Here is a 17,338-nt window from a genome sequence, read left to right on the forward strand (position 1 = left end):
CTACAGTACAAAGTTACACTACTGTATGTAGGATATTGATTGCAAGAGATTGGACAGGATTCATATTTAAGCTTTTACTGTTGTTCTGTCAACATCAGAGTACAATGTCATTGCGATACAGAAAAGAAAAAGACAAGATTATTTTACAGCACAAAGGGAAAAAAATACTAAATTAAAAAGGTAAATACAGGAAACACCCCTTAGGTAGAACTGTACATGCAGCACTGTATGGTGAAATCACAATGCAGTCTTTCTAAACCTCCCGACATCCCGATCTGTTGGGCCACACATTCTCATCCATATTACAACGGATATCTTCCCTTGCAATGAAGCGTGTAAAGAATCTTTTGGAATGGCTTATCCAGTCTCTGCAGGCGTCTGCTCTGATGTCCTCACATGCTGCATCCATGGCAGCCAGCAGGGTCATATGAGTATGTGGCTGGCGATCGTAGACCTTCCACCTCCATCCGGAGTAGAACTCTTCAGTTGGGTTAACGAATGTGGAATAGGGTGGGAGGAATTCCATCGATGGAAACTCACATTATCCCAAATGACCACAAATCATCTCAAAACGGACCCCTCTCATCATCAGGGATGAGATCCCTGTAGAGGGTTTCTAAGAAGGTGAGGATATGCGGTGTCTTGATTCCAGTTCCATTATACGCTATATCCCAGAAGATACAAAATTGGATTAATGAATTACATATGTTTTCATTTTGGATAAGATACAGTTACATCAAATGTATACATATTGCATGTTCTTTTCTACAGCCATAGCAAATGTGTACAGGTCACACTGTATGTCACTAGAAAATGTTGTATTGTTTACTGTAGTTACTGTATGCACATAGATGTTTTACCTGTATATTGTCACGTTCCTGTGTTGTCTGCCCCGTGTTTTCTGTTTCACATGCCATCTTTCATGTTCCATGTCACGTTTTCCTTGTTGTCCGCCCCGTGTTTCATTGTCTGTGTAAACAAACTACATTTCCCATGGTTCCCGGCCCTCATCACCACTGCCACAGCGTTGTAGACCCTTTTACTGTTTGTACACAATGATGACGTGGCAACGTATGCGCGCGCATATTGGCAACGGAAGTATGGCGAGAATCAGCAGCCTGTCAAGCTACGTGAGCGGATTAAGCAACACAGACAGAGAAAGTTATTTCAAAAAGTTGACTTTATCAAATGGTATCCGGCTACCAGATCCGTGTACTATAGTGGAGTGGATAGAAGACGTTAGCAGATGGCCAAATATACAGTGGCCAGATATATATACGTATTTAGTTGAGAAACCGAGCGTGTACACCCGAGAGAAATTACGAGCATATAAATCACTGGATGCTTATGAATACGTTGTCTGTGGTCATGTACAGAATGTCAAATACCATGACATAGACTCAGAGTTTTGTGTGTTGAAATCAGAAATTCTTCCTAGTCAAAGACAAGGACACAAGACAACATTTTATGTTGTTGTTATTGATTGCTGTGTGTTGACGCACTTCTGTTTAAAGTTTTATTTTGTTATGCTATAGTACTTTAATAGTTCTATTTGCTTGCATACATTGCAATTAAACTATTAATAACAATTACAAATGAAATTGAAAAGCACTGTGAATTGTTGAGATAATCTTGGGGGAAGTACATTATACACACCAGTGGCAGCCAATGTTGGGAGGTTTATTATAATGCATTATGTTTCATGTACAGTAAATAGGTTTTACAAATGTAAATCACGTTAAAACTAATACATGGTAATGTGTTACTCATTTGGAAACAACACTCTTACAGAGGTTTGTGAGGGCACCACATACAGTCACAACATCGTCTAGCATGTTAACCTGCGACACTGGAATAACTGTTTGCAAAATCTTAAAGTTTTTCCACCGACCAATAACTCGCTCCACATGGATTCTCACACGAGAAAGTTGTCTAGATGTGTCAACTTCCTGTGCAGAAAGCTGCTTTTTTCCTTTTGTGAAATGAGGGATACGAAGGGTTGCGCCATAAGCTGCAAGCTCGTCTCTGATGAGAAATCCCCCTGTCGGCTAAAACCTCATCCCTAGGCTCCAAAAGTTCTAAGAAACCTGACTCTTTTGTGATCTGCTTGTCTGAAACCCGTCCACCCCACCCAGGAGATAGAAATGAAATTGCACCAGCTGGAGTGATGCAGATTAAATATTTAATTGTGTTGTTGTGTTTATAATTTGACCATGTCTGGGCCCTAGCAGTCAGATTACTGGGTCTAGCTATGAAAATTTCTGTGCAGTCTATTATGCACCGGCAGTTCTTTAAGTTCCGCTTGAATGTTTTTGGCATATTTTTCAGTATTGCGCCCTTACTTGGCCATTTAATGAGTGGCTTAAGGACCAAGGCCATACCAGGGACCCAGCTCCGCAAAATATTTGAAATCGTGGTTTTTTGATAATTTAAATCTATATGCCAAGTCAGTATTACATAGACCCAACCTTAATTTCATCAATATAACCAACAGGTGGTCTTCTAGTGTAAGTTTTTGGATAATTCTTTCTAAGCTGCCTGTTATTTTTGTAACTAGCCACTCAAAGAGCACGGAGGTCAGTCCGGTGAGAAAAAACAATTGTCCAATGTTGCACTTGACAGTTGTGTAGGAAAATGTAGATTTCTGCAGCTCCTCTTTCAGCTTTACATTTTCTGCTTGTAGCGCCTCAAACTTCTGACACAGGTGTACATAGTCCTCCTGAAGCTGATAGTGTCTCTGGTTCAGGTCATCATATTCCCTCTTTGTAACTGGGATGTCGTCTTCAGCTTTAATTAAGAAAAGTGAAAAATTTGCATGTGCTGCAACCATTGCAGACAATTTCACAATTGGGGGTTCTCACACATTTTAGCAATGATTTTTCAAAACTTTATCTAGAAGAGAAGATACTTTATTGATCACAGGGTGAGATTTTTCGTCTGCATTTGACTCATCCAGGAGCCTGTGTACTCATATACAGATATGCAATTAGAGCAGTATGCCTGGCAGGAGCACACACACACCCTGACAATCAATCAGTTAAGATGAAATATATTCATACCTGGACAATGATCCATGCTGCATTCTTGTTTCAGAGTTTTAGAAGAAACCCATAGATTTGCTGCCGTTATAGGTCTATCATCTCTCCTCCTTTTCCTATGGTACCTACAATAAAAACAGCAGAAATGTACAGTTATGCAAGAGAGAAAAACAAACTAAATAGAACAGAGGGGGAAATTAAATATTCTTACCTCTCCAACTTTGCTTCGGGGTTCTGGCTCGGTTTTGTGTACACAAACACAGAAGGCACAAAATCAGGACTACTAGAGTCCAATGACGCCTCACCTTCAAATAAAACACACACAAGTTTGTTTACTAGCCAAATCTACTGACAGTTTATCAAACTTTACCTGCATTTGAATATTATTCTACATCATACAGACAATCACTAATGTAAACGAGGATTACTAGAGTCCAATAATGCTTCATCTGCAAATAACACACACACAGTTTGTTTACTAGCCAAATCCAAAACCAGCTTATGAAACTAGCTGCATGTGGTCATCAAACTTCAGCTGCATTGATAAACTACACCGTAGGCTACAGACAATCAATAATGTAAACCATGCTTTCCATTAAAGTCAAGAGTACATAGATAAACGTACCTGATATAAAGTGGGCGCTGCAGACGCGAGCATTTTTTATTATGTCCTCGCTCCAATCAACACGTTTAATCGCCTGCAGCCACAGGCGCCGCCGGTTCTTCTGAAACGGCCGTGATCCTGTCGGAATCCTATAAAACTTAAGCCCCTTGGTGGAATATCGATTAGTGCAACCGTAAACGCAACAACCAGACATTTTGATGCTGGGAAACGAATCGGTTACCTGTAACCTCGGTTCTCTCTAGATGAGGGAACGAGTATTGCGTAAGCTAGCTTACGCTACGGGAAAGATTCATCTTTTCTGAGATATTGAAGCCAAAAAATTATCCTTAATTTTGTATCATTTGTCAACGCAGTGCAGCAACTGCAGACCTTGAGCGGGCTAGCTAGCGAGCTCATTGGTTGCTCTGCGGCAACTGCTGCAGCCTATAGACGAACTTGGGTGAACTGCTTACTGCATCAAAGCCCGCCAAAATGGGCGTGGCTAGAGTGCATATAAGCATAGTTCGTAGGCTGGAACCCTGGTTTTCATTGAATGAAGCGAAAGTCGCTCGTGGCGCGAGCACGGCCGGCTACGCAATACTCGTTCCCTCGTCTAGAGAGAACCGAGGTTACATTAGGTAACCGATTCGTTCTCTTACGAGAGGTTCTCTCGCATTGCGTAAGCTAGCTCCACGATGAGGCCATGCCTCTAGTGGAGTGAGCTCTAATGCCCAACGGGCATGGCAGGTCTTTTGACGCGTATGCGGCAGCAATAGCGTCCACTATCCATCTAGACAGTGTCTGTTTCGAGGCAGCGAGACCTTTGGTGCGCCCTCCGAACGAAACGAAAAGCTGCTCAGAGCATCTGAAAGAGGCGGAGCGCGCAGTATACAATCTCAGTGCTCTGACTGGGCAAAGGAGATTGGCGTCGCATTCGCTATCGGATGCTGATCACCTTGGGAACATAGCCGTGTCTAGGCTTTAAAATGACCTTGGAGTCACTTGGTCCAAACTCAAGACACGCAGCGCTGACAGACAGCGCGTGAAGGTCTCCCACATGTTTGACTGATGACAGGGCAGTCAGAAAAACGGTTTTGAGTGAAAGGTATTTCAAATCCACGGATTGAAGCGGTTCGAAAGGGGGGGCTTTCATAGTTTCGAGAACTATAGAAAGATCCCAGATAGGAACCGATGGGGCGCTGGGGTTCATCCTTCTAGCTCCCTTGAGGAAGCCGGATGACCAGCTCGCTTTTTCCCAGTGACTGGCCGTGCAGGGTTCGGCGAACGCGCAACGGCCGCCACATACACTTTGAGCGTGGATGGGGATCTGCCCTTATCCAGCAGCTCTTGTAAAAACATGAGCAGCTGATCGACACCCCACATGTAAGTGGGTCCAGGTCTCTGTCGGTGCACCATTTTGAAAACACAGACCATTTTGACGATAGAGTCTTCTCGTGGAAGGGGCTCTAGCGTGTATGATGGTGTTTATTACCCCTTCTGGCAGAGCGACGGTAGTCGCTGATCACCCACGCTGCAGCCCAGCTCTGGGTGGGGATGCCAGATCGTGCCGCGAGCTTGAGAGAGGAGATCTGCTCTCACTGGGATGGGCCACGGCGCTGTCAGTGACAGCTGCGTAAGCTCGGGAACCATGTCTGATTCTCCCAACGCGGGCTATGAGGAGCACCGAGTGACGCGCTTCCTGATCCTCTGCATTACCTGTGGCAATAGCGAGACGGGAGGGAAGGTGTAAAGCGGGTGGTTGGGCCAGTCCTGGGCCAGCGCGTCCTTGCTTTTCGAGAAAAATATTGGGCAGTGAGAGTTCTCTTCTGACGCAAAGAGGTCTTTCTCTGCTCTGCCGAATATGCGCCATAACTTCTGGACTGTTTGAGTGTGCAGGGACCATTCCCCTGGAGGAATATTGTTTCTGGACAGTCTGTCTGGGCCGTCGTTCAGGTGGCCTGGCACGTGCGTCGCCCTCAGCGAGCGCAGGTGGCACTGGGACCAACTCAGTATGCGTTTCGTCAGATGGAAGAGGTTCCTGGATCTGACACCGCCTTGATGGTTTAGGTAGGATACCACAGATCTGTTGTCCAAACGGACCAGGACATGGTGACCCTGAATGACCGGGAGAAAACACACAAGCGTGTACTCGACCGCTATCATTTCCAGAAAATTTATGTGAAGGAGCTTTTCCTGAACTGACCATAGGCCAAAAACCGGAGAGCCCTCGCAGACCGCGCCCCAACCCGTGTTGGACGCGTCTGTCGAGATGACTTTTCGGCGAGATACAGCTCCCATCGTCACTCCCCGCTGATACCATTCGGCCACTGTCCAGGGCTGCAGAGCTGAAATACAGGTCTGAGTCACCTTGATCGGCTGGCGGCCTGTGGCCCAAGCCCGGCGAGATGCGCGGGTGTTTAGCCAATGCTGAAGCCGGCGCATGCGCAGTAAACCCAGCTGAAGTACTGCTGCGGCTGAGGCCATGTAACCTAGCACTCTCTGAAATTTTTTCAGAGGCGTGAGGCTGTTCATCTGAAAGGACGCGGCTAGTCGCTGAACACGGCACGTATGCTGCGTAGATAAGCGAGCCATCATAGCCACGGAGTCTAGTTCTATTCCAAGGAAGGAAATTGCCTGACTGGGCTGTAGTGAGCTCTTGGTCCAATTGACTGCAAGACCCAAACTGTTCAGATGGCTGAGGAGAACTGTTCTGTGAGACAGAAGCTCCGTATGTGACTGTGCCATAATCAGCCAGTCGTCCAAATAGTTCAGAATTCGCAAGCCCTGACTCCGCAGGGGTGCAAGCGCCGCAAGCGGTCAACAATGCCACTCACCGCGGAGCCGAAGAGACCGGTCGGAGAGAGCGGTGCGTTGAGGAACGTGGAGCGCTCTGCTTCTCCCATGTCGGCTAGCGTTAGCCACAGGTGTCTCTCGGTCACAGTCAGCGAGGCCATGCACTTCCCTAGAGCTTGGGCTGCAGCTTTGGTGGCGCTGGCGCGCAGGTCTGTCGCGCTTCTTAGATCTGTAACAGCCTCTGGGTGCCTGCCTTTCTCATCCCACTCCCGAAGAAGGTCCGCTTGGAGGATCTGTAAGACGGCCATGGAGTACAGAGCAGATGCGGCTTGGCCGGCGGCGGAATAGGCGTGGCCAACATAGGCGGAAGTCGCTCTGCAGGCCTTAGACGGGAGCACTGGCTTAGACCGCCATCTCGTGGAGGGCGGGCAAAGGTGTGCTGCTACCGAATCCTCGACCGGGGGGATGGAGGAGTAGCCCTTCTCAGTGGCGCCATCCACCGAAGCGAGAGGGGTGGAGACGTGGGAACGGATCCTGGCCGATAAAGGTGCGTTCCACGACTTTGCAAGCTCAGTGTGGAGTTCCGGCAGGAAGGGAGCGGCCCGGGCCGCGGGTGTTGCGCGGCGACGGCTCTGAAGAAAGCAGCCGTCGAGTCTGTTGGGAGCCTGCTCAGGGGGCGGTGACCACTCGAGCCCGAGGCGGTCGACAGCCTGTGTGATGAGGCGTGTTAGTTCTCCTTCGACTCCGGCGCGGGTCCTGCTGGATTCCTGGGCCGAGGAGGAGGCGTGGGAGCCTGACCACTCCTCGCTGTCCGAAGCCATGATGGAACAGCCCTTATCCTCCGCCTCGTCCTCCGAGATGGCAGCAGTGCGGCCGCTGGGCGGTAACTGCACGTCCCGGGAGGGCGGGGAGGGTGAGAGCGATGCTCGAGGGAGAGGCTCTGGCGAGGCAGTCGCTTCTATCACCGGTTCTGGCAGCCTTTGGGAGCGGCGCTTTTTCCTGCGTGGCGGAACGGAAGGCGGCGCGGCGGCTTCGGTTCTGAGCGCTTCGAGTCGAGCCCGCAGGGTCGACATCGGAAGCTCCTCGCAGAGTTCGCCTTCAGCGAGGGCGAGCTCTGCATGCCCCAGTCCCAGGCAGAGAGCGCAGATGATGTGGCGGTCTCCGGTGCTGAGAGGGGCGCGGCATGAAGCGCAAGTGGTGCGAGGCATCTTAAAAAAGACGCTCGTTACGCTTTTGTGAAGTTTGTTAAGAACTAGCTTGCTCTAAAAAAGGATACGTCGCCGGATGGCGTAGCTCGCAGGATGGCTGAAGGTGGCGGAGACGGCCGGCTTCTTCGAGCGCTGTCCAAGCTTGCTAGATGCCCCTCGAACGGCGACGCGGCTTCCAGTTCAGAGATGCGAAGAGCTTCGCTGAAGAGATGAAAATCGGGGTTCCAGCCTACGAACTACGCTTATATGCACTCTAGCCACGCCCATTTTGGCGGGCTTTGATGCAGTAAGCGCGCGGACGCCTCTCATTGGACGCGAGTTTGCCCAAGTTCGTCTATAGGCTGCAGCAGTTGCCGCAGAGCAACCAATGAGCTTGCTAGCTAGCCCGCTCAAGGTCTGCAGTTGCTGCACTGCGTTGACAAATGATACAAAATTAAGGATAATTTTTTGGCTTCAATATCTCAGAAAAGATGAATCTTTCCCGTAGCGTAAGCTAGCTTACGCAATACGAGAGAACCTCTCGTAAGAGAACCGTTTTGATACACTTTTGGAGTTGCTAACACGTTAGAGCCAGTGGGAAACAACACCACTTCCATTGCCAAAATGCGCGCGCAACTATTTGATCACGTGGGCTGTAAAAGGGTCTATTGTCTGCACCTGAATATTGTTTGTTATCTTCCTGTGTCGCTGTATTTAACCCCGTTTGTTTCTCCATTCCCCTGTCGGTCTTTAATGTTTGTGGATGCTTTTTTCCGTGCTCTCCGTCATTGTTTCTCCTACCCGTTAAACAAATTTAATGTCTTCTGTGTTGCTTTTGTTGTTTTGCTTTATTTTTCCCCATCGCAGGTATTTCCTTTGTTCCTGTAGTGTCTGTTACCATTTGTTTTGTTTCAATAAAAACCGCTGCATCTAGATCCCCGCTCCTCGTCTGCCTTCACCTACATTCATGACATATATACTGGTATCGTAGCTCCTTTACTCTATCACCATTCCTTTCAAATGGTACATGGTACAGCTGTTTCATGCTCATGTGGTGTCTTTTCAGCACCCTGTCGATAGTTGAGATGCAAACAGATTGGATGTTTTCAAAGACATTGTTGTCTTCTATAATGGCACTCTGTATCTACCTTAATCTAATGACATTATTTGCTCTGACCATGATGCAAATATCCTTCTCCTGTTGAGGTGTGAGAAGGGGCCTTCTGCCTCCCCTGTGAGGTAGTCTTGCAGTCCTATGTGGGAAAAATACAGTAATGCAAAACACAAGATTGAGGAAGATTTAAAAAAATTTGTCACTGTGCAAAAATGCATATACACTATATACATGCACTGTATATATGTATACGTGTGTGTGTGTGTGTGTTACAGTATGTATCTGTAAAAAGTATATTTACAGTGTACTGTAAAATGCAAGTGGACTACTGTAATATAAAGCATTATAGTACAGTCCACATTGTTGAATTACATACCTGTTCTGTCTCGCAACATTCCGCTGCACCCTTCGACCAGCCTCGGCCATTGTAAGGCAATGATTGAGAACATAATCCACAATAGTGGCCCTTATTTCATCGGAAATGTTCTTGGCCTCTTCTACCTTTTCCTCTGTTTTGCCTCCCTACCCTTCCACCATGCATCCTTACTCTTCTTCCCGGCTGTTGACACTGTCAGTTTCCTTGTTGTTCATCCGTTCATCCATTGTCAGAAATTGTAACACTGTGTTGTACTTTGTCTATATTTGCTTTCCAATCGAAGGTTCATGCGATGCACCACTGAGCTATTTTAGAGAACTGCTTCACACATTCCCCATCAATAGTGAATGTCAAGAATCACATGAGAGCAATTAACCAATTCAGGACACGTTTATATAAAAAAAAGACTAATAGAAATGTATAGAAAATATGCTTGACAGATTATGACAACTGGTTCAACAATTTTGCATTTAATGATTTATGCAAATAAAAAAATGCCTAGATTGTTTTGTTTGTTTGTTCAACAGAGAAGAAATATAATATATTTTGATCAACATGACATAATCAATTGATAATGTAGGAATAACCAGTCAATTGTACATTATCAATAGCTTGAATGTACCAAAGCATTGGCAATTTGTTCAAAAGAATGAGAAATTGCTTTTATGATGTGCTCAAGTGACTAGATGATGTGGAGGTTGAACAAGTAGTTTTGAGAATTTCAGTTGTGTTCTGAGAAATGTACCAAAGGGACTGAGAAAAAACTGTAAACAGAACTATGATCCTCCATAGCCTGATGCTGTCTTCATGGAGTACGGAGGGATATTAGTGTTGACCATGCTGTGGATACACCGTCCAGATAACACTTTTAATTTCTCAGTTTTAAATAGTTGTTAGCAGTTACCATGGAGATGCAAACTACATATATATATATCATAATATATATAAATTGAGGTAATGTTTTCAGGGCTAAAAACAAAAGTGCCCAAGTCAGCCTGGTCAGTGCCAGAGAACATAAGCCTTGCTTCCTTTTCACTGATTCCACAAATCAAACCCATATTTAAGTCATTTTGCTCTGAATTAAACTTAAGCAGTAAGTTAAGTAACTTAAACAGCCTGTTTCAATGTACATTTATATAACATTAACAGTTTGTGTTCAGGAATCTAGGGGACGGGCTATTCAAAGGCAGCTCCGATTGCATTAAAATCAAACGCAGGCTTGAGATATAGAGTTTAAATGAAGTATCTTTCAAAGAATATGCCGACTTTGGATCAAACTGCGTGGATGGAGTGATAACGAAGTGATTGTCTGAGTTTGTTACATAGCGCGATTCTTAATCTTACTCTCTAGAGGGCGCTATTGTAGCGCTGTAATTCTCGTGCACCCCCACTAGAGGACGCAATTGTTTCAGTTCTTCTCACCACATTTCATTTAGGATTGAGAACAGCTACAACAATGTTGTTGTTTTATTTCGTGTGTTACTGTTGTATTTGTATGATTGTATACCGTTGAAATGCATCTTGATGCAAATGTCCCACATTATGTAACAATTTCGACCCACAGACTGTCATAACAAAAAACATATTATTTGTGTATCAGCATGTTTAGTAAATATTCATGTATTTGGTGATATATATATCTATATATTTTCGGGGCTGCAGTGTGTGGGATAGCAGGGGATTCCTGGAGACCCCCTTGTTGCAAAAGATCGATCTCTCTCTCTCTCTCTCTCTCTCTCTCTCTCTCTCTCTCTCTCTCTCTCTCTCTCTCTCTCTCTCTCTCTCTCTCTCTCTCTCTCTCTCTCTCTCTCTCTCTCTCTCTCTCTCTCTCTCTCTCTCTCTCTCCCCATCCTCCTCCTCTTTCCCCGTTGAAACTCAGGAGCGCCGCCGATCGGTACCGACACCTCTCCAGCGAAAGCCAAGATGGAGGGTTCGTGCCCAGCGAGGAGAAGCACGAATCCACGCACGCCAATCTTTGCTTTTCAAAGAAAATAATCCTGATCAGGCTCTTCATCTCGGAAAACCCACAGCTGTCCGTTTGTTTGGGGAGTTTTTCGTTCAAGGATGAATTCGGGGGAGGGAGAGGAGACATCGAAGGAGGCGGCCGACATAGCGGCGTTTTTCAAATCTGGTAAGTGGAGAGAAGAGGGGACGCACCTCGTTGTTTTCGTGATGATGAACCGCTGAACGCGGCTCGCGCAAACGAAGCGACCGACCGACCGAACAGCGCGAGCGGATAAATGTTTATTTTTAAGGTGGCTGTGAATCTGGCTGGCGTGATTTTTATTTTATTATATATATATATATATATATATATATATATATATATATATATATATATATATATAATACTCTATTTGAGCTAAAAAAAAATACATATACATATACATATATATACATATATATATATATATATATGTATATGTATTTTTTTAGCTCAAATAGAGTTGGTTGAGAAAACATATAGGTCAAGCCCTTGTGTGCTTTTATATGACATAATTTGTATGATACATGACGTCACGCTTCAATATGCGCGAGCGTGCTGCTATAATCTCGCGCGCCGTCGATATGAAACACAGTTCTCTTCAAGCCAATGCGCTAAAACTGTATTCTGCGCACAAACTCGTCGTTTGAGAGGCTGTTCTCAAAACCATGTGATGAGCGTTTTATTTTTCCTTCTTAAAATCTGCTCTCATACGCCACAATTTATAAACGTGACGTTTGATCTCAGTTTACTGTGATATTACGTCACGAAGCTCGTAACTATCGATGGCTGGTGCTTTCATCTCAGTGATGTCATATGGTTGCCTGCTATCACTAATAATTAAACCATGTGCATCTGCTCTCTGTGTTTAAGGGTAGAAAACTGTAACCCTACATTGCATGACGTTTCACATCATTTCAAACTCAGTCGGCCTCTCTTTGCGCAATAACTCAGTAGTCTGCTGGTTGTTGCAGTCAGCTGTTGATGTGATTTTTGTATCAGCTGTTTCTGCAGTACCAGGTGCATCCAAGGAAGGGATTCTGTAATGGGCCATGGACACATTGAGTAACAGGAAAGTCTCACAAGCTCTTTCTGTCTAGGATCTCTGTTTTGGTGATGCACATGCTTTATGTTACTTGTTACTGTTATTTTGCTAGTCAACTATATTATGTGCAGCAATCAAGCATGAAATGATATGTGCTAAAAAGGACTAATGTTACTGTATATGCAAGCTTCACCAAATTGATGCATAATAGTCCTGTGGGCTCTCTAGAGAACATGCTTTGTGATTTGGAAAAATATTTCCAGGATATTACTTTTGTCCTAACACAAGACAGAGGTTTAGCGAAGTTCTATCTGTCTTGCGTTGGAATGTGTTTTAAGTATTTAATCAAATAGCTGTACTTAAATCATCTATTCTAATAAAATGAAGTAATCATTTTCTAAGTAATTCTAAATAACATTTGATAAATAATACTGTATTATTTCGACCGAAGCAAAAATATTTGTAAACATTAGCATTGTTTCTATTGTGCAACAGTGTCAGAAATGCACTTTCTTTCTAGTATGTTCCTTTGTAGTATCTCTACAGCATCCCTCAGCTACATAGAAAGTAAAACATCGCATTATCTAGGTCTGTTAAACTGACTTTGTTGAAATCAGACTAAAAGCGTTAACAAGACATTCAAAAAGACCAATTATTCTTTTACTCTGACAGAAATCATTCTTTTAAAGTGCATGTAAATGATAACCGATCGACACTGGGTAGATTTGTGCCTATTACCCAGATTTTGGTCACTTGTTACACCTTTACTGGAGTTCTTTCTGGTTTATCCAAAGTACACGTGTTGTGCGGATGCCTCTTTAAGGTCTGAAATCAAAAGCGGAGATTAACATGATTATTATTAGGGATGCAGCGATACCACTTTTTCTCTTCCGATTTTGGAAATCTCAGTATCGGCCGATACCGATCACAAGCCGATACCAGTGTTGTTTTTTTGCATAATCAGTTTATAATTAATAATAATCTTTACATTATTGTTTGGAAGTAATTGGGAGTCCTCTTGAATATGTAAAGAAACACAAACCTCTTAAATACACATTATTTCAATATAAATGTATAGCTTATTACACTTTATTATTCACTTGTATACTGGATAATGTACAGCAAAATTAACAGTAATTCCAGTTTTCCATCCTTCAGTAGAAAAGAAACCAGTGTTTACATTTTTGCCTTTTTTTAAATTAATGTTTTAATGTTTCAACTTGCATCTGGACTTCTCTTTTGGATCTCTTTTTTTTGTTCAATTTAGTTGTACGATATCAGTCCACTATTCTTTCACAGTTATTTATTGGAACCCATTCAACTTAAATATTGTTATATATAGTAAACTAATTATAATGATGACAATAATTTGTTAATACAATTATTGTTGACTATTCATTTGAAATACAACAGTAATATATTTAAATCGTGCACTTTTTAAACCCTCACACTTTTATTTTGACATTCTGAACTCTCCAGGAAGTCCTGTATGTGTCTGTTTGTAGGCAAGTTCACAGTAGTTTCATTATCTTCTTATCCAAATTCTGGTCAAATGCACCTCTGGTGCCGTTCTAAATGCATATTATATGTGAACCGAAATATTGAGCATCTACATATGAGATGCTGTTCTTGAGTAGCGCTCAATTATTGTGCACCACTGTGAAGGCTAAAAATAGCAGCGAGTGCATCACCAGCATGTGCGTGAGTTTGTGTCAACAGAGCAGCAGCATTCACTAACGCGCGGGAGCTGCACTTGCATACCATATAGTACTTATTCAACACAGCCTATGACGATTCACAGAGCTATCGCACGTCTTCAAGTGGCTTTGAATAAAATGCGTGTGTCATATGCACTGCTTTAATGGTGTTTTTATGGTTCTTTTATGTCATTTTTGGAGCTTGACAGTAACAAACATGACACAAACACAGTTTCGGTTTTGGATTGGGCTCCTCGGACCGATACCCGATCCATCTAAAAGCTTCAGTATCTGAGCCATTACCGATCCAGGTATCGGACTGGTGCTTCCCTAATTATTATAAATATCATGTAAATGCAGTTTTCATGCTTTGTCAGATTTTTTTAATAATCTGATTTTTGGGAGTTATCAGCGTATTGATGTGCATGTAAATGGACTCTGATCTCATATTGAAATTGGAAACAGTAGGTTAACTTTTCTTTAGCTAAAATCAGTCTGTGCTTATCTAAATGCTAAACACTGCCCCCAGTGGCCAAAGTGGTAAGTGTTGTTAGGTGCATGGGTGCATGTGAGTTCCATTTTCCAGGTGAATTATTGAGTGGCACCAAAAGCGAGTTGTGGAGAGAGTTATTTTCAGCTGGACAGGCTGTAATACAGTGAAGAGAAATGCTTGAATTATAAACTGAACACCCTAACTGAAACCCCAAACCTAAACCTAACCATCAGTGGAGTTAAAATGCAATGTTAGAGGGGAAAATGCAACCTCTGATTCACGCTCCTCACTTATTATGTGAATGTGATTACTTCCTGGTTACAATGCAGGATCCAAACCTGGGTCTCCCATGCTGCTGACGCATTTCGGTCGCGCCACAGGGGAAGGTAAGCACACTGGAGCCGATGCAAAGATGTCTGATGCGAGATGCCGCTTATTGGTGAGACGGCATAATGTGGCCAATCCTAGGGTACAAGAACTCTTGGAAACAACGTGCCGACTTCACGTGTGATTATGTTGCAATGACACTCAATGGTTCATATAGCTAGTGAAGACTTTGGTTTACGTTCTTTTACTTTCACAGTAAACTGCTCATTTATTTTATGATCTGAAATGTTAAGAACCAAGGTGTCATTAGGTTCAAATTCACACTTCCTATAAGTGAGATTCCCAATTCCCATCAGAGCAAAATCGTTATGTCAGGAGGTCCATATTATATAGCAGTGCAGCATCCTATGGCAGTGATTCAGAGCGAAAGCCTTTCTCTCCAGTGGGTCAGTTAGTTGCTCCTGGCCTGTTCAACACACAAGACTTGGCACTGACAAGCTTTCTCTCAGGCTGTCTTTGCATTAAGCACATCTTGTGTATCCGGAGCATTGGATGTCTCATCAGTGCCCTACTTAGTCATTGTGCTTTGGGTTTGACGTCCACCTAAAGAGCTTTTGTGCCATTTTGAGGACTGTAGCAGATCTTGCACACCGACCTTGGCTTGCATTCTGAACTACCTTTTGATTTTGAGAAAAAAACTTGGCACAGTGTTTACTAGAATCAGTATGGAATAGAGGTTTGTTGAGGCGGACAGAGGCATCTTTATGTGGAGTGTGTGACAGACGTACTTTAGGAGATAAGTGTGTTTGGTAGACCCACCTTGTGTTGCAGAGAAAAACAAAATGCAAGCAATTAGTGACAGATAAGTGTGGCCCAGCGCTCCCAGCATAAGGAGAATCTGTGATCCAGACTATTCCTCTCTAATTGTGTTATTATTGTGTAATTATGTGACTATGTTATTACAACTTGCTGTCATTAGTCATGTTCAATTTCATTGTTTGTTATAATTTTGTTTACATTTTGCCCTGATGCATTTAATCTAAAGCAACATTCTGTGGTTTAATCTTATGGAAAGCCCACTGGGGAAACCTGGGGTTTAAGTGCTTCATTTTCAATTACAGAAGAGCAGGTTTACAATTACAAAAAAATTTCACTTCCGGGGTCATTCCCAGAAGGGATTGAACCAATGGGTTTAGCTGCTTGGAGTCGAGTTGAGTAATCACCATGATTACCTTGATATCAAATGCACATTGCTGCAGCATCTTTGTGATGTGTGCATAAATATTAGATGTGCTTGGCAATAAAGCAAATACAGTGCCAGTCCACTTTTTCAGCTGGCTTGGTTAGGAAGTATATTTCCTGTTCTTTTCCAATAGGGATTTCATAAAATTCTTTATTTAAAAATTCTAAGAGTTGCATGAACCAAACTAACCAGCTCTGAGGTGAATCACAACATTACAAACTTTGATTTGAAGCAAATCAGACAAAAATGCAAGGTTAGAAGATTGTGTACTTATCATTAATGAGGAAGTGAACTACAATCCCATGAAGCTTTGCAAATGATGTTATGAAATAAAAAAAACCCTTTTTCAATATGCCTTTTTTTGTGTCATGTAACAGGTTGATGTTTTTCACATCCTGATATATTTAACACACTTCCAAAGCCTGAAAAACATGGCATAAAAATCTAAAACTACCGTCAGACATGTAATATGTGTCTTTACTGCTTAAATTATATTTGACATATTCAATAGTCAAACTGAACAGCCGATTTAGATTGAAGTTACTTACTGCATTTAAAATCCCGTATTGTGGTCTTGTTCACATAAGATCATCATTAAATCATATTTGCCCTCAAATCTGTCATAGTGGTTGCACTTTGGAAAGTAAGATCATCCGGTTTGCGAGTTTGTGTTATTCATTAAAATTTCAGTCTACCAACAGCAATTGTCGCTCAAATAGGTATTTATTTGAGAAGACGCGATAAAGAAGATGGTCTGTATAATATGATGTTCAAAACTTTTTCTATGTCCAAATTATCCAAAACAAGATGATTTCAAAACTTTATAGCTTTTTAATACATAAATACAATTATTATGCTTTTTTAATAAATTGTACACAAAAATCGAGCAACGCAACAATATTCAAACTTATAATGACTGAAGCTGTCACTCACGAGCCCTGCAGTTCAGCTCAAGCTCACTGACACAGAGTTCTGCACTCACAAATGCTCAAACAACACAATAAATCAGTTATTTAGACCATGTCTGTACCTTGATTATAACGGTCGGGATCGTTTTAGTTTTGTTGCGTTGCTCTTTGCGGTTTGTTTACCTATGGTAAAGAAAACAGTGCGGGTATGCAACAAATAGAAAATAATTCCAAATTGCACACATTTGTTCTATAGCTTCTTTTCGAGTGTCCGATGATGTTTTTTTTTTTTTTTGCATTAATTTTCTTTTGCCATCACAAACAGAGATGAAAAATACTGTAATGACTCCTACACACTACACGACTTTGAAAGATGTCGGATTGTTCATATTACGCAACTGTCTGTCTTGTCACTGAAGTCGTAGAATTTGCCTGTACTCCAAATTAAGTTTCACAACAGAGTACACGCGAGAAGTGATACGAGATACGAAAAAAAATGCATGATCATATGTTATGCATTTCAGAAAAT

At 42.9% G+C, this 17,338-nt stretch overlaps 1 protein-coding gene across 1 annotated transcript in view; it reads left to right on the forward strand.

Moving 5' to 3' along the window:
* Positions 1-11,140: 11,140 nt before the first annotated feature.
* The window catches only part of LOC127657805 (triple functional domain protein-like), a 188,531-nt gene continuing 182,333 nt past the window's right edge, over positions 11,141-17,338 (forward strand). Inside the window, exon 1 of the mRNA XM_052146720.1 lies at positions 11,141-11,243. Within this exon, the coding sequence (XP_052002680.1) occupies positions 11,177-11,243 (67 nt within the window). The 5' untranslated portion in view covers positions 11,141-11,176. The remainder of the gene's footprint in view (positions 11,244-17,338) is intronic.

This window comes from Xyrauchen texanus, chromosome 17 (assembly GCF_025860055.1).
Source record: "Xyrauchen texanus isolate HMW12.3.18 chromosome 17, RBS_HiC_50CHRs, whole genome shotgun sequence".
NCBI lineage: Eukaryota > Metazoa > Chordata > Actinopteri > Cypriniformes > Catostomidae > Xyrauchen > Xyrauchen texanus.